This window comes from Archocentrus centrarchus, chromosome 15 (genome assembly GCF_007364275.1).
Source record: "Archocentrus centrarchus isolate MPI-CPG fArcCen1 chromosome 15, fArcCen1, whole genome shotgun sequence".
NCBI lineage: Eukaryota > Metazoa > Chordata > Actinopteri > Cichliformes > Cichlidae > Archocentrus > Archocentrus centrarchus.
Window position 1 is genome coordinate 11,384,173 of NC_044360.1, and position 22,902 is coordinate 11,407,074.

At 37.6% G+C, this 22,902-nt stretch overlaps 2 protein-coding genes across 3 annotated transcripts; both read left to right on the plus strand.

Annotated features, from left to right (window-relative positions):
• Positions 1 to 3,014: 3,014 nt before the first annotated feature.
• oprm1 (opioid receptor, mu 1) lies at positions 3,015 to 9,596 on the plus strand. Of its 2 annotated transcripts, none has more exons than XM_030747837.1 (6): positions 3,015 to 3,114; positions 3,912 to 4,261; positions 6,680 to 6,855; positions 7,798 to 7,976; positions 8,179 to 8,365; positions 9,467 to 9,596. In XM_030747837.1, the coding sequence occupies exons 1-6, from the start codon at positions 3,059 to 3,061 to the stop codon at positions 9,470 to 9,472; spliced, it is 954 nt and encodes a 317-aa protein (XP_030603697.1). In that variant the 5' UTR covers positions 3,015 to 3,058; the 3' UTR covers positions 9,473 to 9,596. The 2 variants fall into 2 exon arrangements, with proteins under 2 accessions (XP_030603697.1, XP_030603698.1); XM_030747838.1 differs by having other exon boundaries at positions 3,016 to 3,114; positions 8,179 to 8,362; positions 9,467 to 9,592.
• A 10,035-nt stretch (positions 9,597 to 19,631) lies between these two features.
• Positions 19,632 to 22,049, plus strand: sf3b5 (splicing factor 3b, subunit 5). The gene is made up of 2 exons (XM_030748334.1): positions 19,632 to 19,766; positions 21,352 to 22,049. The coding sequence occupies exon 2, from the start codon at positions 21,378 to 21,380 to the stop codon at positions 21,636 to 21,638; it is 261 nt and encodes an 86-aa protein (XP_030604194.1). The 5' UTR covers positions 19,632 to 19,766; positions 21,352 to 21,377; the 3' UTR covers positions 21,639 to 22,049.
• Positions 22,050 to 22,902: the final 853 nt, after the last annotated feature.

The following is a 22,902-nucleotide window of genomic DNA, read 5'->3' on the forward strand; positions in this document are numbered from 1 at the left end:
TAGTGTTAATATTTCACTGGTTGTGTGTGTGATGCAAAGACTATGTGTGTAATGTTGAGCACAGACAAAACTGCATTCGTGGGGTTTTGCCAGTAGAATCAGCAGTTTCGTGAAAAAAATGATAAAACACCTTATTTAGTTCATTCAGATAAGATGAGGCCATCAAAGCCTATGTGCTGTGTATGTTTTAGCCTCGGATCTAAAACACCATGAGAAACACAAGTCATCAGCTGCAGGAGTCTTAGAATCAGTAACAGACTGCTGAAAATTACCTCCAGCTCCATCACCTTACTTTGTTTGGGGGTTATAGCTTTTATTGCATCACAAGATGTCTTGCCGGTCCCAGTGCAAATAAAGTCTGAAATAACAAATACACTAAGCTGTCAAAATTACTGTTAATCAGAATTTAATGAACTAACTGTCATCTCTGGTTGTTAAGAGGATTTGGGATTATTGAGGACAGTGCTAGAACAAAACCGATGCAAATTACTTTGGTGGTGATGTGACAGTTGGGGTTTAATAAAGTAAAGGCCAGTGGGCATAATATGTCATTGTCACTTTGCGTATTCATATTAATTTAGTAACTTCCCAGCAGGGATGTATCTAAGTAGTCTTTACATGGAGTAGTGTCGGAACAGTACAATCCCTCTTGTGCTTTGGATATTAAGTTGGAAATGAAAGATTGATACCTCCTTCATATCTGGCCAGTACAGCCAGCAGTGCATCTTATGTGGCTGTTGAACCCAAGACACACCCTCACATTTGATCTAGTATTGTAATTTTTTACTTGCTTTGGTATAATTTTGGTACATAAAAACAAAAAAACAAAAACAAGTCTCTGTGTGGAGTTTGCATGTTCTCCCCGTGTCTGTGTGGGTTTCCTCCCACAGTCCAAAGACATGCAGTTGGGGTTAGGCTAATTGGTCACTCTAAATTGCCCATAGGTGTGAATGTGAGTGTGAATAGTTGTCTGTCTCTCTGTGTTGGCCCTGCGACAGACTGGCAACCTGTATGGGGTGTACCCTGCCTCTCACCCTGTGTCAGCTGGGATAGGCTCCAGCTCCCCCCCCACAACCCTGAACAGGATAAGTGGAAGAAAATGGATGGATGGACTATATATCGGTGCTGAAAAATTTGTCAATATTAGCTGTTTGCCAATATATATTATTGGCATTAATAATCAAAAGTTGCAAAGGGGGCACTGCGCAAATTTCCTGTTGGCAACACAACAACCAGCAAAGTCAGAGCGTAGATGAGCAATCCATGACTTGCAACAATAAAACAAAATTATTTTTAAACACCATTCTCATGTTATCTTAGTAAGTACTCATAAATTACTACAAATAACAAATTTTAGGGAAATCGTTTTATGTTGTGTGTCTGAAAGAAAAATATATTGGCCAATATATCAGATTTTAAATCACCAAATACTGTCATTGGTCTTAAAATCCTCTATTGGTTGGGCTCTAGTTAGCTTGTCCTGTTGTTATATAGATTACATGGACAGGTAAGCTGTTGCCCCTGTGTCTATTCATGCTGCTGGTTTACCTAATAAGAATAATAATGAAGAACAATTAATAAATAAATTCCACCAACATAAAGAATCAACTAAACTGATATCCAAGTGAAAATAATAATCTGGATGAGTAAAACTGACAACAGTACAACTAAAGCCTACTTCACAGGGAATCTTCTAATTCCTTGATGGCTTCATTATAGCTTCATTATTTGAGTCAATTAGCTCTTTTCTGTGTGATGCCATTCTGTGGAAGTCTCTAATACCTTGTAGGCATATTGAAATCACCAGGGAAGCCAGCAGTAGAAATCCCTCTAAAATGTAACATTATGAAAGACTAAAGCACCTTGATTAAATATGCTTCACTTATTAAACATTCAAACACAACCTTAAGCTTCAGGCTGGGGTTAAAATTTTCACTGCATTTTCATCCATAAATTTTAGATATTTTTATGTATTTTTTCCATGGAAACTAAAATGGATGACAAATATAACACGGATTTTAAATATTTCAGTTGAATCTCACGTGCCTGGGTTATGAGATAAAAGATATGTGATTTAAGATCTTTCTGATGGGATCCAGCCTTAACCTCAGCCCATTGCAGGGACAGCAAACGATAAACACAGAATACGTCTTTGCTGACAAGAGCTGTAAACAGTTGAGCCATTTCAGTCACTTGTGTTCTTTCTTCTGTTTTCTATAAACACTCCACTATTTTCCATTCTCTTTGAACTTACCCCTCTCTGCCCAATTTTCCACCATACTGACTGAAGGGATATTTTTTATGAAATAATATTGAGGACCATCCTTGAAATGCTTTGATCACTCTTCATTCAGATCACAAAAAAAGCTCCTGCAGACTAAGGGAGAGGTTTATTTCAGCAATGCCTTTTTAGTCCTTTTAGTCAATATTGTTCACTTGACCTTTCTAATAAGTTCTTTAGTTTAGTAGTCTTCTGTTATCATTTCTATAGTCTATGAATATAATATGGAACATAGAAGAAATATTTCTTTCTCTCTGCCCTTATGAAACTAGAATTTTTTTTATTCTACTTTTCATCAAATATTTTTGCAATTACCTTTTATGACAGGGACTGAGGTAAGTGATATCTGGTCATCTTTTCAACAAATGGAGATGGATGTTTTCTATTACAAAATGGGCTGGCAGCTCACAAAGGAGATCTGAATTATTCACAAATCATTTCAAAATACTTTGCACAGATCACACAGAATTCTTGCATCACAAAGAAACAATGCCAGCTGGGTATTAATATTCAGCAAATGATCACATCTGTGCGGTGCCATCTTTATATTTTTATTTATGTGTGTCCTTTTGCTACATTTTCTTAACCATTTCTTTGTTCTTACAGTATTTGGAAGTAGTACTGGCAGAATGAGGACCCAAATGCAGACTCTGGAGACAGGCACAAACTCAGAAAGCCACTTTATTGCAGGGCTCTAAACACCAAAGCAGGGCAAGGCTTTACAGGAAAAATAATCCGGAGACCTCAGACAGTCAGGGGACCAAGGAATACACTGCCATGAAGACACTATTCATCAAACAGCAGGGAAAATGCAGACCATATATACACACCAGGTAATTAGGGAAATAGGAAACACCAGGGAACACAGCTGAAACTAATCGGGGGGAAAAACAAGGTAGTTGAAGCAAAATTAAATGTAGCACATGAAACGAAAGACTAACCAAATAAGCCAGGAAATTACAAAACACAGAGTCACAAACAGAGATAAGGACATAACAAGAAGGCACGGGGAACATAGGTTAAGAACTGAAACAAGGGATTAAATTCACATCACTAAAAACTGAACCCAGAAAACTAAAACTAAGAAGGCCTGAAAATATCAATACTAACACAGACAGAAAACCAGAACACAATGATATCAATAACAAAGGCATTGCCATTATAATGAAAACCCAGAAAACTAAAGACAAACAAAAACAACAAAACTCAAAGATATAACCAAAAACCAGAACTAATAATTCAGATACAAAGCACAAAATGCTGGGAGATGCTTTTACTCTTTCCTTTCATGACAGGAGAGACCAAAAGAAAACCTAAATTAAATATCTCCTAAGGACCTTGAAAATTCTTGAAATTTCATGCACTTCATTCGGCTTAGAACCACTGCTTGAAGTGACTGTTAGCAGTTTATGCTGGACAGTCACAGAGCTCAGCAGCAGAGCAGAGTGTTCTCATGTTCTCTACTCCAACAGAAAGATACAAGAAAACTAGAAAAACAACTAAAGAACAGCTAAAAAAGGGTTAAAACAAATCCAAAGAACAAAAAAATCGAGAAGAAATTTACAATAACAAATACAACTGAAATGTGTGAGTTTTTCCATACCTGAAAATGAATCTGTCTTCTGTGCAGGTACACTAAAATGAAGACAGCCACCAACATCTACATCTTCAACCTTGCTCTGGCTGATGCCTTGGTGACCAGCACGCTACCGTTCCAGAGTGTTAACTACCTAATGGGGACCTGGCCTTTTGGGGACATCCTGTGCAAGATGGTGATGTCCATCGACTACTACAACATGTTCACTTCTATCTTCACACTCACCACCATGAGCATTGACCGCTACGTCGCTGTGTGCCACCCCGTCAAAGCACTGGACTTCAGGACTCCACGCAATGCCAAGATTGTCAATGTCTGCAACTGGATTCTTTCTTCGGCAATTGGGTTGCCTGTCATGTTCATGGCCTCTACTGCTGTCACTTGTAAGCATGAACACATTAACACTGATCCTGATTTCCAACACTTAGTTTTTAGCACAAATGGGGATATTGTGCATAAATGGACACACAATGATTGATGTTTTGCTGCACAAACACTTAGTGAAAACAAATAATCCAATAATCCGTAACATCTAGTGAGCAAATATGAAAACAGCCTTAAATATTTATTCTTTCTGCAGATAATTATGGTGATTTTGGAGTCATATGCAATCATCCTATTTTGTCCTGCTGCTTTATGGACAACTCTAAAGCTGACAAAATTAGCCCTCCTGGAAATATCTTTACCCTAAATCGTCTTGTGGTGGTTATTTCATTTCTTGAAGAAGTTGTTTATTTTCATTTAGTGTTCATAAGTTAGACTTAACAAGATAAGTATTAAAAACTCAATTTGAAAAATTTGAAAAATTTTACAAATTTATTATTTCATTTGCTTTACTTTTGGCTGCTCCCTTATTTCCCATAATAAAGCTGTATTGGTTACACTGAAATAAAGAACTGAGCGCTGGTTAGAACATACTGATCCAGTCATTGTCTACATTCCAAAATTCACCACACAGATGGCAACACTGACAAAAAAATAAAGAAAACAATGTCACAGCACCCGGTTCTACTGGATCTGCAGCCAGTCTGCCTCTCATCCACTCTGCTCCATCCAATCTGCAGCCCTTCGCCTCCCCAGCTCTGCTCCGCAGGCCTGAAACCTGTCCAATTCAGCTCCTCTGCACCAGATTTCATTGTTTACTTGCTCAGATAAGTTTACCAGAGTCTTGACTCTTTGCTCAGTTTAGCTAAGGTTACTTCGCTGAACCCGCCAAGGTCTCCATGCATCCGTCATCTACTCTGCCCCATCCCTGCCCCATTCAACCCTCTAATAAACCACTTATCTAAATCCAGCCTCCCTATATATTTATCAGTTAATCACATTTAGCTTGCTCAGTCTCATACAGTGCAACCCTTCATATCAAAATGTGTATAAACAATACATGCTGTGAGGCAGCAAAGTGTGCCATGATTGTCAAGCACAGCATCTTACATCGATTTCCATGGGGGAGTTAATTGGCTCCATAGTGTAGTGGGTTACACATTTCACTGACAAGCAAAAGATCGCTGGTTTGATTCTGAGCAGAGACACAAACCCCTTGGCGTTTGTGTCAGGAAGGGCATCCAGCATAAAAATCTGCCAAATCAAATACCCTGCAGTGATCCATTGTAAAAAAGGGAGCAGCCAAGAGTAGTTTTTTCCAGTTGTAGTTCAACAATGACAAACAAACTACAAAATAGTAAGGCACACATTCAGTTAATTCTCTTCATTCTACCTTAAGAAGCAATTAAACACTCCAGCAGGCTGTAAATGAAGAGACAATCCACAATATTTGGTGTGTAACTGCACAAATAACTACTTTATTGGATGTGTCAGGCTACTGACAAATACAACTTCCTCAGAGCCAAAGACCTGCTCACAAAGAAAGGGATACCTGACAAAGTGTCCTGGAGCAGCGTAACGACTGTTACTGAATAAAAAGAAACTCGAGCGTTCTTTCAATCTGTTCTAAGAAAAGAGAGTATTAGATTTACTGTGAAGCTGTGAGCTGTGGAGGCAAGGTGTTTAAAGATGTGGTTGCTTTACCTTGACATAACACAGTTTTCAGTGAAATGGTTTTTCTAAAGGCACCTTCAGGGAGACATTGCTGTCCTTGTGTTGCTTCATGATATAGCGCTGAACAGTGAACTAATAATTTCTCAAATTTGGGACTCTCGATGTCACGCTGCCCTCTGAAAAATGTATTTTTTCTGCATTTTTTACATTTTAAAGAGATTATTAAAAGGGTATTATTATGTATTTTCTTATATATGCCTATGCTGTTAGTACGGTGGATGCTTATAGTATACATACCAAAAGCTTCAAATATTGATGACTGTTTATATACAAGTAATTGCTATGAGCCAACAGCTTAGGCTGCTCTTGACTCTGTATGATGTCCGTGATTGTGAATATCCTTAATATGGTCATTTCAAGCATGCAGCTGCGAGCTCACTTGCTGTGCAACACTTCTGTTTATAAGGGGAAGCCAATCAAAAGAAAGCCAGCTTAATCATGCAAATGTCACCTAGTAGTCTAAGAATAAAATATTAGAATTGAAACTGAGTATAATTTGCCACTTTTAATAAATTTAATAATGATACTTTTGGACTTTTATGAAAATAATTGCCACTATTCATTTTCTAATCAGTGCTGCATTTGGTTTCATTATACAAACAGATTTTACAAATGATTAAAAAAAAAAAAAGGTATCCAAGAAAAAACAGAGTTTATAAAAAGAACATTTGTGAAATTGCTTGCATGCATGTAATGGATGTTTATAATGAATGTATGCACCTATGTCTCCTCACCCTGCACAGCCCCAGGCATGGTTGACTGCAAGCTGAATTTCCCCCATCCCTCCTGGTACTGGGACACCCTGCTCAAAATCTGTGTGTTCATCTTTGCCTTCATCATGCCCGTCCTCATCATCACTGTCTGCTATGGCCTCATGATCCTGCGGCTCAAGAGTGTGCGAATGCTGTCAGGGTCCCAGGTTAGAAAAAATGTGTTTTCTTTCACCAGCCAAAAATTGTGCACATAATGAGATATTTTTTTATTTGTGCATTTTGTACCAAGGGGATTTAATTAGATGCAAATGGTGCATTTTCTGAAATTATTAAACCTTGGGTATAAACCTAATTGATTTTATTTTTCAGAATAATGAAACACAATAGAAACCTGCCCGGAGCATGCATGCAAATATGGTACACTCATTGCTCTCAAGACTAAGTAATTAGGGAAAAATCAACTTAAGCCTGAGGTTGTGGATTAGTTTTAATTAACCTCTTAGCACTCACTAGCACGAATATAGGCAGAATGAAAATTGTGCTGCTGTTTTGAAGGCATCAGCTTCTTCTGAATCAAAAAAGCCTCACGATTCAGTGAAAACCATTTTAATATGCCAAAAAACCCAAAAAACAGCAGCAATGGTTCCAAACTTTTAAAAAGGATTGCGTACACTGTTTTTGTCCTACTTTTTCTGTCATCTCTAGGAACACATGCCAAATCCCTATGCTTGCACACTATTTTTTTTTTCAGCACAAGAGTCTAATGAACAAAATGTTTCCAAGCTTGTTTTTTAGTTAAAATGGGGGATAGATGGTAAAGTAACACCACACTAGAACAAATAATAACTTTCCACTCAGTATTTGAGTTGCCACATTATGTGAAGACATCTTTAGAGTGGAAATAAGGGAAAATAAACATTGTTGTACATAGGATTTGTTCCTATTTGTTCCTGCTTAGACCTCTTACTTCTCCTCTCTTAGTCTCCCAGCCTGCCTTATAGGGCTCCATCCTTTTCATACACACTAGCCTCTTTCCTCTGTCATTCTTTCATTATTATTTATCTTTCACTCCCTTCTACTACTTTTTTTTTCATCTTTTCCCCCTGATTCATCCCACTTACTAAACTGCCTACCTTTTTCACACACAGGAGAAGGACAGGAATCTGCGTCGAATCACTCGCATGGTCCTTGTCGTGGTTGCTGTCTTCATTGTCTGCTGGACTCCTATCCACATCTTTGTCATCATCTCAGCTCTGATCACAATCCCCAACTCAACATTGCAGACTATCACTTGGCATTTCTGCATCGCCCTGGGCTACACCAACAGGTACCTAGAAGACACAAATATGCAAACATTTTATTTGAAATGATCATTTTTATTAGTTTAAAAACAAAAGCCTGGTTAAGAAGAGGATATTATCAGGAATCCACATTATACTGCTGCTAAAATGAAGTTGGTAAAATTAGGAAGAAGACAATTTTTCTTCTGTTCTTGTTGCAAGCTTTGGTCATGTTTTTGTCTCCTGCAGTAGTCTAAACCCAGTCCTTTATGGCTACCTGGACGAGAACTTCAAGCGATGTTTCCGTGAGTTCTGTACACCGAGTCCTTCGGTGTTGGAGATGCAGAATTCTTCCAGGACTGGCGCCAGTAGCCGCAAGCTCCCACAGCGCGAACACATCAGCGCAAACACAGGAGAAAGGTCCAATCAACAGGTCGTCAGTGTCTGTACTACTTGAATATTTTTAAAGGAGTAGTTAGGTATGTAGGGAAACACAGTCTTTCACTCTGTGTCAGTGTGAAAGACTTGCTTAGAAGAAGTCAGACTTTCTTGTCTTGAGCAATACTTCTCCAGGCTTTCCGAAGGTTCTATTTATTTTTTGTTTGGACATTGGCTGTTTTTTCACAGATTTTCAGTCCAGTATTATACTGACTCCGTTTTTGCCTTAAATACTATGTTTCCATGTATGGTTAAGAATGTTTCAATAAATCGCTGCACCTATTTCCAATTTTCTTAGCAAAATATAAAGAAATGAGGAGTGGCTCAATACGGCTAATAACCTCCACCTTCTTCTAGTGTTAGGCTAAGGCTGGAACATAATTTTACTGTAATGTCATATAGTGCACTATGTACACTGCATAGCAATGAATTTCAACACTGTCCTGTTGAATTGTTTGTCTCAAACTGAACACGGCATAATGCTCTTAGAAGAAATGACAGCTGCAACACTTTACTCTGATTAGCTAATTTTTCCCTTGTGATTTTCCTGTGCCTTCATTAATGTCTGATTGAGTTCACCTGTGTCTCATTATGCTCCTCTCCTCGGTCTGCTTTTAGTTTTAGTTTTCACATGAAAGTGCTTTTAGGCTCAATTCCAATCTGGTCCTGCATCCTCCCACTCTGTGATGTGTGTAACTGTGGCTGTTATGACTGCTGAAGGGTCTCGAAATTATAAGTGGAAGGACAGAAATACAGTGGCAGGGTTCTTCGTCTGTGGCAGTTTATAGCAGATGGCTGTATTAGGATAATGACCATCGCTTACTCAAAAACGCAGCAATTCCAGTCCAGCTGCATTGGGGGATTTACTGCAAAATTTCTGAAAAATTTCCACTTGTTATAATTCTTTTCCATTTTTCTTAACAATTTTTAATTACAAATAGCATTTATAACAACAAAGAAAGTGGCAGCAAAAAGCAAGAATGAATATGCCACCAAACATCAAACTTATTCAAGAATTTTTGGTGAATTATTGACTACTTGTTCATGAAGTGTATAATAAGTATAGATAGGATAAACATACCTTCTCCACTCTCTGCAGGTATGACTAGCCTTGGAGGGGTCGTCGGTGGACTCTCGCTGTTGTGGCGGTGTTCCCAATGACGATCTCAATTCAGAAGTCACACAGGTCACCACTGGGCTCTGATTTTACACACACACACACACACACACACACACACACACACACACACACACACACACACACACACACACACACACACACACACACACACACACACACACAAACACACACACACACACACACACACACACACACACACATAAGCTACATTCACGCAACAAATTCAGGACAAGACTAAAACTCAAACAGCACAGAACATTTTAACTATAATGCTTAACTGCATCACATCAGGGCACTACTCTGCCAACTAGTGTACCTAACTACCTTTAAAACAAACAATTAAAAAGAAAACGCCACTTCTGTTTTAAAACACTGCACATACCTCTCATAAAAATGTATAAAGAAGACTGTCCTATTTTTTTACATTTACAGAGGGAATCTCAGTGGCACATTGCTCTCATGTCTAGTGTAGTCACTAATTAATTCATTATAAAAATAGTGCTGCAGCAGCCAATCTGCAAATGATCCTCATGCAAACACAATGTAGCCAGAGCTGTAATATTAATATAAATGTAACAGAAATAAGAAAAGTTATACTAAAAGAAAACCAGTCATTACAACATCAGCGTGTCTGAACTAAGTTGAAAGGAAAATATTCTTGCTACATTAGTACTGCAAAGACTACAGATTTAATGAGATAAATACACAGATATGTTAACAGAACTATTAAAGCCTCTTTCACAAGCCACAACTAAGTATATGTATATTGTTTTGTTCTTACTGCTTTGTACAGAGCAGCTGCATTGATCTAAGTCTCTTATATTAACCCTCAGCTTATCACTAATTCATTATGTTGTAAAAAAAAAGAAATCAGTTCATATGGCTTCATATTAGTCTGTCACTTTTTCTCCAGATATCTTTTTATCATTTGCATGTGTGAAAGGACAGTTCAAGTCATGAGAAATGTAGATCTATTGGGGGCTGCTGCACAGCACAGGATCGACTTATTGCTAGTTCTTTTCCTGGTGGTGCACGGCTATTTACAGTGCCTCACGCTGCTTCTGTGTGAGTTCACCAGGGGTTGACACAATCCTTCTTACACTTTTGCATCTGATTAGGGGCATTTTCCACTGAGTGATCTGCATAGCGCGGTGCTGGCTTTGGCCACTTCAAGAACATGAGTTGCGATGAACTGTAATCACTAAAGAGTTTACAATTAAGCACACATGTAGGACAACATTGTATTTTCTCTGCAAAATCTGACACATCTCTGAATGTACATTTGTTTAACACAGTGCATTAGCCTCTCCCGCACAATGTACAGAGTGTCCTGTTGCAGCAAATAGTGCAGACATTTGCTTTTACCAGTGTATAATTAAACATCCATTACAACAGGAATGGGTTTAAGTGGAGTCACTTCTCTGAAAAAGTTAACAGGTGAGCCAAGCAGGACTGTACACCTGTTGTAATCACTAGAACTGCTTGTGCTTCTGTGTTGTGCCATATGCTAAACTTGAGCAATGCTTTTTTTTTTAAATAGCTCTGTGCCATATTCAGTGTACCAGTATTTTTTTCTAAGAATCTGTAAAGGTAAATGATTGTATTAACCTGCCATGTAAAATACTGTAAGTATTCTGCTTTTTTAATGAATGTGAAATGCAGTCCTATATATAAATTTTGTCTTATTAAATCTGCCTTTAACCTGGTGTGTGTAAATCAGAGTACGTATGTGTAAAATGTTGTACACACAGAATTTTACTTTGCAAACTGTTTCTTTAGTTTTCCTTTTCTTTTTGACCTAAAACTGATATATGAGGATGTCATATTGTGCATACTGCCTCAGTCAGTTCTGGAAGACTGAACAGCAGATGATTCTCCTCAGACTATCACGCTTCAAAATAGCAACAGAATTTGCTCTGTGGTGCATGAGCTGTCAAATGTTGTATTTCACGCACAGTATGCTCTTCATTTGGCAACAAGAACATTATGTTTCATTTCACAAACCACATTATGTAAACAAAGGAGTCAAATGTCACCTTTTCTGCTACGCTGTATGTTTCAGGCCAGGAATAAAGAGAAGCAGCGGTAAACAATGCGAGGAAGGGTTTTAATCTAACCATGTTCCCACCTACAGTCTAGAGAAATGCTTGTTTAGATATCTGGAAACTTTAAAGTGCCTAGAGCTGAGTATGAGAGTTGAAAGTTTGCCAACATTGTGTCAAAGATTAATGACCTCTTCGGGGTGAATGATGTCCTTTCCTACTACAGGTGAAGCAATGATTTCAGTCCACAAAGTTGAAGGTTGCTGCTACAAATAAGAAGCCTGCTTTGGTCTACTTCTGTTGAAAATCAAGGATCCATTGCTTCAGTAATAACTAGAAGGCCACTCTGGAGAGCACATCATTCGCCAAGACCAATAACCTATCCTGCAATTTTAAATTGATTCTTGCCTGGATGGAGGAACTAAAAAAAAAAAAATTGAGGGTAAAAATCTTCCACCTTTAGACTTTCCAACTGCATGTGTGCAACTACAGTAAGATGATCCATCCATCCATTCTCTTCAGCTTATCAAATTCAAGGTCGAGGGGGGAGCTGGAGCTTATCCCAGCTACCATGGGGCAAGAGGCAGGGATAGGAAGATGATGATGATACTGTAATTACATTTAAATGAAGAAAAAGAATATAATACATTCTTTGGGACAATAAGGTGCTTTTAGCTTTGCTTTAGCTGTGCAAGATGCAACATCTGGATGTGACTGCACCTAGAATACAGTCTTAAAGCTAAAAGTGAGTCATTATTGTCCTTGAGCTGTACATGTGCTGCCGTTAAACTCTCTATTCTTTATTTGGTCATTTACATTTTACGCTTTTTATTTATTAGACAATGTATTCTAGTCTTGAAATGGCATTTCTTGTGACTTAATATATAAACAATAATTTATGATTTTATAGATGGCTCTCTGTAATACAATATATGTAATATTGCAGTTAATTGGTGATTGTCTATGGAATAAATTGTAATTATAAATCTAACTGAATGCCTTTTTTCTTGCATCTGAATAAAGCATTGTTTACATTTCAGTCTGCCTTTTATTCAAATGCAAAAATGTTTTCCTCTTTCAAACTGAAACACAATGAAGCTTGTCTGTGTACTCAGTGATAAATACAAACAATGACAATAGAAACAAATCATGATGAAACATGGACTATACAAAATGCATTTTGTTGCCTTGAGGCATTCCCCAACCCTCTGCAAGAGGCTGGAGCTTTTTGTCCCATTAATCACGTATTACCTCCTACTATTATAATTTATCACCAAATGATGTAAAAACATTTTTCTGTGATATTTGGTATTTTCGTATCTCAGCCATCAGCCTCAGGATGTTGTTAAATTTAAAAATGACAAGATTTCAACATAATGCTACTTCCACACATTTTACATAAAAAAAAATAAAGAAATAATTTCTTCCCTTGTTTTAGCATTTCTGAAGAATTTTTCATCCACTGATATGACTGAAGACATTTTTCCCAGGACCACTTGCGGACACTGGGCACACACATCCCAGTGGAAGCAGAAGGCAGAGGGCTGGTTGTAGAAAATGGGGATGAGTTAGGAAAGGACACGTAGTCAGGAAGCAAACGTGGGCGTCATCATGCATCATCACTGTCAAAAGTCTGGAACCATAGCCGGATTTGTACCTATATGTGAGGGATGCATAATGAGTACTTATGTATGAACACCTGCGCATCACAGGCTAAACATGCCTTTGTGGATTTCTTTTCCTTAGCATGTTCCCTTATGGGAAATGCTTTGAAATCTGCTGTAATAACTCAAGTGCCCTGTAAGATTGATATTTCAATAATTGAGGGAGTAAGGGAACAATTACGTACACTCACACACTGGGCATGTGTGGTGGGCTTTTTATTTTCAATAGACTATAAAGTACTGTTCTTTCTTTTTATTTCTTTTCTTTTCTTTTTTTTTTTTTTCGCAATTCTGCATTTAATTCTTTTAAATGTTGTTATTTAATGTTCAAGGATTTACACACAAATGAAAGCCAACCAAAATCTATCATCCGTCTCTTGCATTCAAAATTATACTTTTCTCAGTTGTTGGGCCTGATTATGGCCAGGTGCATTTCATTTTCACTGATCTCACTCAGTAAGAGTGCACTTACTTGACATATGATGCAGTATGGTGTAATATATGTTACTAAGTGTTGAGGAAAAGTAAAAGAGGGCATTTCAAAAGGACTGAAAACTGTTCCAACACATTTCATTTTCTTCACACTTGGACTGATTGCTAGGGTGGCTACAAAATAATCCTGGATCACAAAAAAGAAATGATTTACAGAGGCTATTTCCAAACACGTTGTCCCAGAATGCCACTTCACTTTGTGTCTATTATACAAATGTATTCACAACTTAATGTTTTCTGTCTGTGCTGGAAAACATCATCATATTTGCAGCATGTATTTGCTGCATACACACTTACAACTCCATCTTGTCATGTAAGGGGCTGCTCAGGAGCCAGACATTGCCTTATTGGAGTTGGCAGGATGATTTATCCTGTCATAGCAATTACTATGGAGTGACACTGATTGTCCCATCTTCCTGCAGAGACCGAGACCTCACCCAGACCTGATGCTGTGGAAATGCCCTTGTCCATATGGAAAGCCAATCAACCAAAGCAAACCAACTTTAATAATCTGATATTTAAAAGGTTAAATCTTTGTCTGGGGGACAAAAGCAAGGGTCTGTGGGAGGAGATTTATTGTATAAAGTCATACAGAAGCACAATACTCTGACCTATTTCATGCATTTCCAGTCTGGAAACTTAATACACTATTGTGTATTCAGGGTTGAGCTGATAAGTTATGTATGCAAGCACACTCTTTCTGTTAATGTTTGCTCTAAACTTGACATATTTGAAAAGATATTTATGATGCAAGCAAACATTTCCCTTTGGTAAAATAGAAGATCTTTCCCCTGAATACTTGAAGTTTATATTTGTAGATCCTCCAAAACATATATGCCTCATGTATGATCCATCCATGAAAATGTTCTTTTTTCAGTAAGTCTGCACCACATTTATGATCTGATAAATAAGCTCCACATTGTGTCCATTATAGAGCTGGATCAAAGCATCTGCAAGAGTTGTGGCCTAACTAATGAGATTCAGGATTGTTTATGTACTCACTTAAATATGCCTCCTATTTGTTTGAGAATCATGCAGTCTTACCTGCTTACCTCATGGGAAAAAGCCAAAAGCCAGAGGCTTTACTCATGTAATACCAAAGCCTTTCCTAAACAAACTCCTATCTGACTGAAGCATTTAAACAATGGAGAGTTTGTTTGTTTTGTCTTGTAACAGCAAAGAAAAAAAAAACAAAAACAACAACAAATCCTTAATGAAATTTCAAACAAGGAGGGTCAAAAAGGAGTGTGTTTGTGTGTTCAGGGCTGTGTCAAATCCAATTTAAGTCCTTCAGGCCTTGATACCCTAGTGCAACTCAGCGCTGTCATAGAGCAGTGGTTCCCTCAGGCTATTTCACACTTAGATAAATGGCTAGCTGGCACGCCTCATCTGATGGAGAGGAACATTTTACTGCCATGGTTCACAGCACATTGGGAGGGTGAAAGGTGGATGCCGTGGTCAGAATCTCAGGTGTTGCAGGGAAATGAAAGTCATGGATTGTCCTCAGGGGAAAGCCATAGAGTAAGCCAGGAAAAGAAACCAGCCAGCTGGTCGAGCTTATTTAAGCAAATCGGCATGACAGACCACTGAGTTCTGCAAAACTGCCACCACCTGATGGCTCTAGCTGCCAATAAACCCGTCATCCAGCAAAAGCGGGCGGTTTGTCAGCTGACCAATAAGCTGCCTCCGTTTGTCAGTCCACCAACCAGCCATGGCTTTAACAACCCAACAGGGTGTAATTTGCTTGTGTTTCTTTGTCTTTCTCCAATGCATGGTGGTTGGGAATGAGCTCAGCTTTAAATCTGTGGAAATATTGCTGACTCCATTTTTTACTACACTATTACTCAACAGGACTGTGGGGCACTGGGACCATCCAGTCAGGTAATATTCCCATCAATCCACCTGATTTCATTACCCTGTTCTCCTCCTAGTGCTTTGCTTTGCACTTCCCAGGTCTGCTCACTAAAAGATTGCCTATCAAAGTTTGATTATCATGTCTCTGCAGCTATTATTTTACCGTAGGTATAACTCTGCAAAGGTGAGAATAAAACCTGATCTATTTTATTTCTAACAGAGTGGAAAGCAAAACACTACAGGAAAGCATGGATGTTGTATCTGCACTCTTATGTCTCATACTTTTTGCACATATAGTACACATTATTTAAAGTTTAACATAAACATATGACTTTTTCTTCTGCAGATCATAAGGCAGTTACATGCTTAAGGACTTTTATTAAGGGCTCTTCAGCAGATGAACTGCACAGAGTAGTTGCAATACCAGCTAAAAAGAAACACTGCGTGATGGACTTTCCAGCATCAAAGAGATCAAAACATTCAGTGATTTGGACTCAGGCTAGAAAATATTTCAGTGCATTTTCTTACACATTAAGATTCGTTTGGCTGTCATATGAATAACTACTCTGTTTGTCAAATCTTTTTTTAAGATGAAAGTTTATTAAAGAAAAGCCTGAAGAGCAAATTATGGCACTGAGTTTTGAAGCTTGCTTTTTATTATTAATTTTATGTTTAACTTGTGTCTCTCCCATATTAATTGAAGTGTAAATTTATAGATTATTCTGTAGAATTATTCATTTAAAATGAATTCATCCTCTAGTAAAACAGGTCTGTTTTTTCCTTAAACGAAAAAAAAAGTCCCAACAACATCCATCCATCTTCTTCCACTTGTCCAATTCAGGGTCATCTCTTGCCCAACTCACATTGGGCGAGAGGCGGGGGTACACCTGGGATAGGTTGCCAGCCTGTTGCAAGGCTAATTCATAGACACAGACATTCACACTCATATTCACACCTATGGTCAATTTAATTCACCAATTAACCTGAGAACATGCAAACTCTATAAAGAAAGGCCCCAAACCCAGGACCTTCTTGCTGTGAAGCAACAGTGCTAACCACAGCATCACTGTGCCTCTCATACTAAGGACATTGCCAAGGAATTTCCTTAAAATAAAAGGCCTAAAGAAGCAGCTCATTCTTAAACCTTTTTACAACTTCTATCCCATTTTATTCTTGTTTGTGGACACATTTCACATTTTCTATGTTTAGTTGATGACTAAAAAAAGAGTAGGAATGATACATACCAAACACTCCAACCATTTTCCCAATAATTAGCACCTAATTGCATTTTTGTTTACTGTAACCTTTCAGTGCATTCATAAGTAATAACAGTCTCTTTCCAAGAAACAAATGGACTACTAATAGAGTTGCGTAATATGTGAAAAAAGAAAAATCTTAGAATAGAAAATCTACTCTGCTGTAAGGCCACAATTATGCTCTGCCTACTTACAACACTGTGGTTTCAGTATTATGTTGTCCACTTAAAATGCAGTGCAGACTGCAATTGTAATGGAAATTGAACTGGAAAATGGAGGGCCTAAGCATAATTTAAAAGGCTGTACTAGCAGCAACTATTTTTCTACATCTTCTTCTATCTCACTGTTAAACCTTCAAGAGGACACCAGAAGACTGAGCAGTATAATCATAGCTTTAGTCAGATGACAAATCTTTTTAACGGTGACCCTTTTTTTGCATTCAGCTCATTTTATTCTAAAGGATTAGAGACCCAAGAGACTAGAGTTTTTATCCCCAACTCTACTAAACTCTGCTTGTTTTCTGCTATATGCAAAGGAACAAGCAATGTAAAAAAAAAAATAAAAAAAATCCCATTTTCACCACAGTTAAGGTGTCACCCAGCTTTGTCCTCATATCATCCCTGGGGTGCGGTTTGATAAATGCATCTTCCTGTTTTATTGCTATAATCCATCATACCATGTTATTCTCATCAGATATTTTTCTACAGAGTGGGTGTACTAAACCATTGATGGTGAAGAGCAGTCCTTATGGGATCTACCTGAATGTGATGTGAATGTGATGCAGATTAATCAAACTCAAAAGTATACCTCGATAAAATGGTTTTAAAACATGGGAAACGCTTTTTTGTATCTAAACAGCAATCTGAATTCCTGGCTTCCAGTCATCAGGGGAGTGAACTTTGATGGCACTTTTCTGAGTTCTCTGTTGATTTCTTCTGGATTTCTAGTTATTTCTAAATATTGCAGGATTAATTCCAACTCTTTGTTACACGTACCTTAACTTTTAAAAGCTTAGAAAATTAAATTTTTTTTTCACCATTGCTCCTGTGGGACCAAAAAGCAGAAACATTTCTGGCTAAAGCCAGCAAACAGTGTTTTATGCAGCTACTCGGATGACCACAGCCGTGTCTCAAAACAATAAGAATAAAGAGCTCTATGAACAACAAACTGAAAATATAAAGAATATGCAAAATTTGGGTGATCATGCAAAGTACAAAGTGTTCCTTTAAAGGGCTGGGATTGGTAATAGGTTTGGCAATAAAAAATAAATATTACACTTGGGACAATGCTATTGTAAAAGTTTAAATTACTTTCAGGTAACAATAGACATTTTCTTGTTATGGCACATTAGAGATAAACACAGTCAACAAGATGCATAAAAACTACCCAAAATTAAAGAAGAGGAGTAATGAAAATAAAACAACTTTGTCATAGTTTCTGCAGAAATGTTGGATTTAAATATTTGTTTTCCCCAAAGAAACATTTTACATTGTTCATCCAGACAGTAAAATGTTACAGTGGATGCACTAATAGTTGTTACTAGACCTTCATCACTCCCAGAGAATGATCTGAATGTTATTGATTTCACAAATGTTGTTTTTTATTCCTTCTTTGTCTCTTCAGTTGGCTACCCTAATGGCATTTATGCTGCCCAACTACAAAAACTCTAAGAGTCTCATACAGCAGACAAGAGATGTTCATAGTCACAGATCTATATAAATAAAATTGAATTGAATTGAGTGTCATGACTACACTGTCTGTGGTTAAGCTGTTATTGCAGCTTAGAGAGCAGGATGAGCACACCAGGACTTTGGATTTGAGCAGCACTGTCAGTGACTTTGCTGAGTGCAAAGCCCAAAAGATGAAGTTCTGATTGATGAGTATCTTGTGTTTCTGTAAAGGACTGAAACAATGTTACAACTTAAATATCAAAATATGCACTCATACTGTAATATGTGTGTGATATATCTACAAGCTGGTCCACTGGAAGTTGAATGAGAAATTGTGTAAATGAGTGCACTTATTGGGTTCAATGACCCCATCCAGTCAGTCTGTGAGGACCTGTGGTTAATGGACATTAAAACCATCTTTATATTACTTCAGCAAGGCTGAATCTGTTTTGGGTTGGCTGTAGCCTATAATGGAAGAAAATGCTGTGAATTTATAGCATAAGCCTGTCCGTTCCCCCGACCTCTGCAGAAGCCATTTCTTTTTAAAATCAAAATAATAATAATAATAATAATAATAATAATAATAATAATAATAATAATAATAATAATAATAATAATTTACGTTTTCTTTTCCACAATATGGTATATAAATGTGGACATTATTTACTATTCCTCACACCCCAAAATGTTATGCTTACAGATAAGGTGACCAGTTGTTTAAGTTGGGGTGACTGCACTTTTTTTTCATGTCATATCCCAGATATCCCACTGTCGACCTATTTTATTGGCTGTAAAGTAAAATATGTCGCACAAAAAAGAAAAGAAAGAAAGAAAAAAGAAAACATTCTTTGATTTACATATATATATATATATATATATATATATATATATATATATATATATATATATAAGCTGAATTTCCAGGATAATTATCTAGTTAATTTGAAAAACTTAGTTTTCTTTTTCAGTTTTTTTTTCTCTAAATTTTGGCAGATAATTATCTTTTTATTTAAAAACAACGGTACTTTTTTCTGTCAAGTTAAATTTTTACACTTCTGTACTTCCGTGCATCACCAACACCAACTTTATACAGTTTTATTAAGATTTAAGATCTCTCGCTAAAAGCGAAAACAAAAAGTTACAGACTATGTTCCCTTCCGGTTCATTTTACCGGGGGAACCTACCGGAAGGGAAAGCTCCGCGGTGCGGCTTCTTCGTGGGCACAGTCGTGTAATTTATTTACATCCTTTACCTTCGCATTTGAATTTCTAACATTTTATGTAAGTATCTTCTGCCTTTAAACTTTATGTAATTACCAGGAAGAGTGCATTTAGTTTTAAAAGGAGTATATAAGGAGCTGCGGACGGTTAGATACGGTGGTTAGGCTAACACTGGCTAACTAGCCTCACAGGCACACAATAAAAACGCTGGAAACGAGAGAACTGCTCACAGAGAAAATGTTTGACTTCAAATTAGTAAGGTGGATATTTAATAATGTAGTCACTTTGGTGACCATATGTTTGCGGGGAACACTAATGCTAAGAGGTGCTTTGATAGTTTGTTAATCTAACACAAAAAATATGCAGGTTACACGACCGAACTTACGTCTCCTTTTGAGCCACACATTTCTTGTGATGCTCACATAATATGTTGCTTTTAATTTAAGACCATCGCGGTTTATTCATGGGTCAGTGAAGCTTTTTATACAAAACTTAAAACTAAACGGTTTCTCCTGACTCCTGGTGAGCATTTAGTGTGTGACTACATTTAGAAGCACACAACAGTGAACAGCATTTCTGACCATTTTAATAAACAGAAATATCATATATCCTTGGTTAACTCAAACTCCCAATTTAAAAAAAAATGGTTATAAAACGGTGTGATCAAAACACGCTGATTGTTGAGGTTATTGACTTTATCAGAGACATTTACAGCACGGTAACAATAATGTGCACAAAACCAAAATGTGCTGGTAAACTTCGTGGCATGTTTGCAGCGATTTTTTTTTTTTTTTTTTTGGTAACTGATTAGTCTGCACTTCATCCATGATGGAAACCTTTTCCTATTTCTTTATAACCACTGGATTAAAACCAGATTTCAGAAAAGTGTCTATACTACTACTACTTTTGGCTTCTCCCTTTAGGAGTTGCCACAGTAAATCACCTGCTTCCATCTCACCCTATTCCTAGCATCTGACTATCGCTCCTCAGCCCCTCCTTCACTACATCCAACAATCTTCAGTTATTCCAGTATTTTCCTCCTGCCAGGCAACTCCATCTTCAACATCCTTTGTCCAGTGTATCTACTGTCCCTCATCTGCATAAGTGCAAACCATCTCAGCTTTATCTGTATTGTATTTGCAAAGCCAGAACCAGTCAGAATGTGGAACGCAGTCTTAATATGTGGGATAAGGGACAAGGGATAACAATCCTGTATTTATAGCACTCATTTATGGCAGAAGTCATATCACAATAAAACTTGAGCTTTTTAAACATCATGTATTTGAAACACCTTGAAAGCCAATTGTTTCCAAACAGCTGAATTGGTTTACTTCTTAATGACCAAAAATCTCTCTTTGTGTCTTTTTGGGTTGAGTTGACTTGCCTGTTGGGAACTGAGTTTGGGTTTTAAAGAGGGGCAAAATACACTTTACACACTAGTGTAAAGGAAAAGGCTGCACTGGATTTGTGGAACAGGACAAAATGTAAACCCTCAACTTCTGTGAAAAGGAATGCGCTACAGTCATTTGAAGCCAGCTCAGTCTTTCATTTTTTATCTCACTGTGTGATCTGTCTACCTGTGCTTGCATGCATGCATGCATGTATGCATTTTTTCAACTTCTTTTTCACTTCTTCCTCTGTCTAGTGCCCCTGGGACTCATCTCAGCAAGAATGACAGACCGTTACAACATCCACAGTCAGCTTGAGCATCTTCAATCCAAGTATATTGGCACAGGACACGCCGACACCAGCAAGTGGGAATGGCTGGTCAATCAGCATCGTGACTCTTACTGCTCCTACATGGGACATTTTGACCTGCTCAATTACTTTGCTGTGGCTGAGAATGAGAGCAAAGCACGTGTCCGCTTCAACCTTATGGAGAAGATGCTTCAGCCATGTGGCCCACCAGCAGATAAACCTGATGATGCCTAGATCACACCGGAGTGAGCAGGGGCTTTGTTTTTTTTTTTTTTTTTTGGACATTCAGTGTTGTTTTCAACTGAAATTTTCCAACAAGTACTGCTGCTTCACAATCCCCATACCCCTGCAAGACAGACAGACACACACGCACAACTGGTTCCTCATCTACTTATAGAAGAGGTCTTTAATTATTTTTTTTGGTTTCATATGGATCAGCATAAAAGATTTTTTTGCCCAGTACAGTTTTCTGAGCTGTTAACTAAAAATCTAAAAGTGCATCAACATCAACACAATGTATACTAGAGAAGATGGTAGGAAATATGTACAAGGTGGTGTACTTTCATGTATTTGCATTAAACGGTGGAAATGTATCCTTGGTTTTACTATTGGTGTCATTAAAAATTGCCTTTTATATTTTGGAAATTTATGATTGCATTTACATTTTTTTAATTCAGTAGTTTCATGGTTCAGATTCATTCATGTGCTACAATTTAATATACAATCATTTGTAAAAAAAAAAATAAAGAATAAAGTTTTGTAACCAACAAAAACTGATTTGGTGTTGTCGGCAACAAAGGGAAAGCAGTTCCAACATTCCTTGGCATACATGCCCCTCATCTCTGTGACACCGACAGGAGGGGTGGGCACCATTTGTGCAAAAAAATATTAGCTCATCAGGTGGAAAGTGCTTTCTGTAATACGCCCACACCTTCTGTAGCTGTTGGATTGAAAAGCAGTTGCTGTGAAATCCATGTCATAGTCATACCCAGCAAATCATTCAAAGACCTTGTATTTATGGTGTATCCACTGAATCGGGTTTTTCCTTTCAGTTTGTCACCTATGTGAAGGGGGAAAATGTCTAGTAGGCATACACAGTAGATCAGTTTGCTAAACCTAGGCATGAAAAAACTTTTTTTTGAAAGGGACCGTACATTTATAAACAATAGCTAAGAAGGTTTCCAAAGGAAAACTAGGACATGGAGAACAAGCTGGCAGACCTTGTGGGGGAGCATAAAATCATTTGTGCTTTGAAGAAGAAAAGATCAACATTAAAATGGGCAAAACAGTGAAGGCGAAAAACAAAGCACCCTGCTAGGGGTCGAGCAGGTATGACTGCCAGAAAAACTGGCACAGTTGAATTATAATCAGGATGAATGCAGAGGTGTACAAGAGCATTGTGTGTGTGTGAGCTCAGATTCATCCAAATTTCTCAAAACTCCCTTTTCTGATGTTTATTCATTCACCATAGCAGTTTTCCAAAATATTACACAGCCAA

Coding starts and splice junctions, on each gene's coding strand:
- oprm1 (XM_030747837.1), top strand. CDS start 3,059: ATGAAGACACTATTCATCAAACAGCAGGGAAAATGCAGACCATATATA. Junction 4,262..6,679: donor GGCCTCTACTGCTGTCACTT/GTAAGCATGAAC, acceptor CACCCTGCACAG/CCCCAGGCATGGTTGACTGC. Junction 6,856..7,797: donor GAATGCTGTCAGGGTCCCAG/GTTAGAAAAAAT, acceptor TTTCACACACAG/GAGAAGGACAGGAATCTGCG.
- sf3b5 (XM_030748334.1), top strand. CDS start 21,378: ATGACAGACCGTTACAACATCCACAGTCAGCTTGAGCATCTTCAATCC.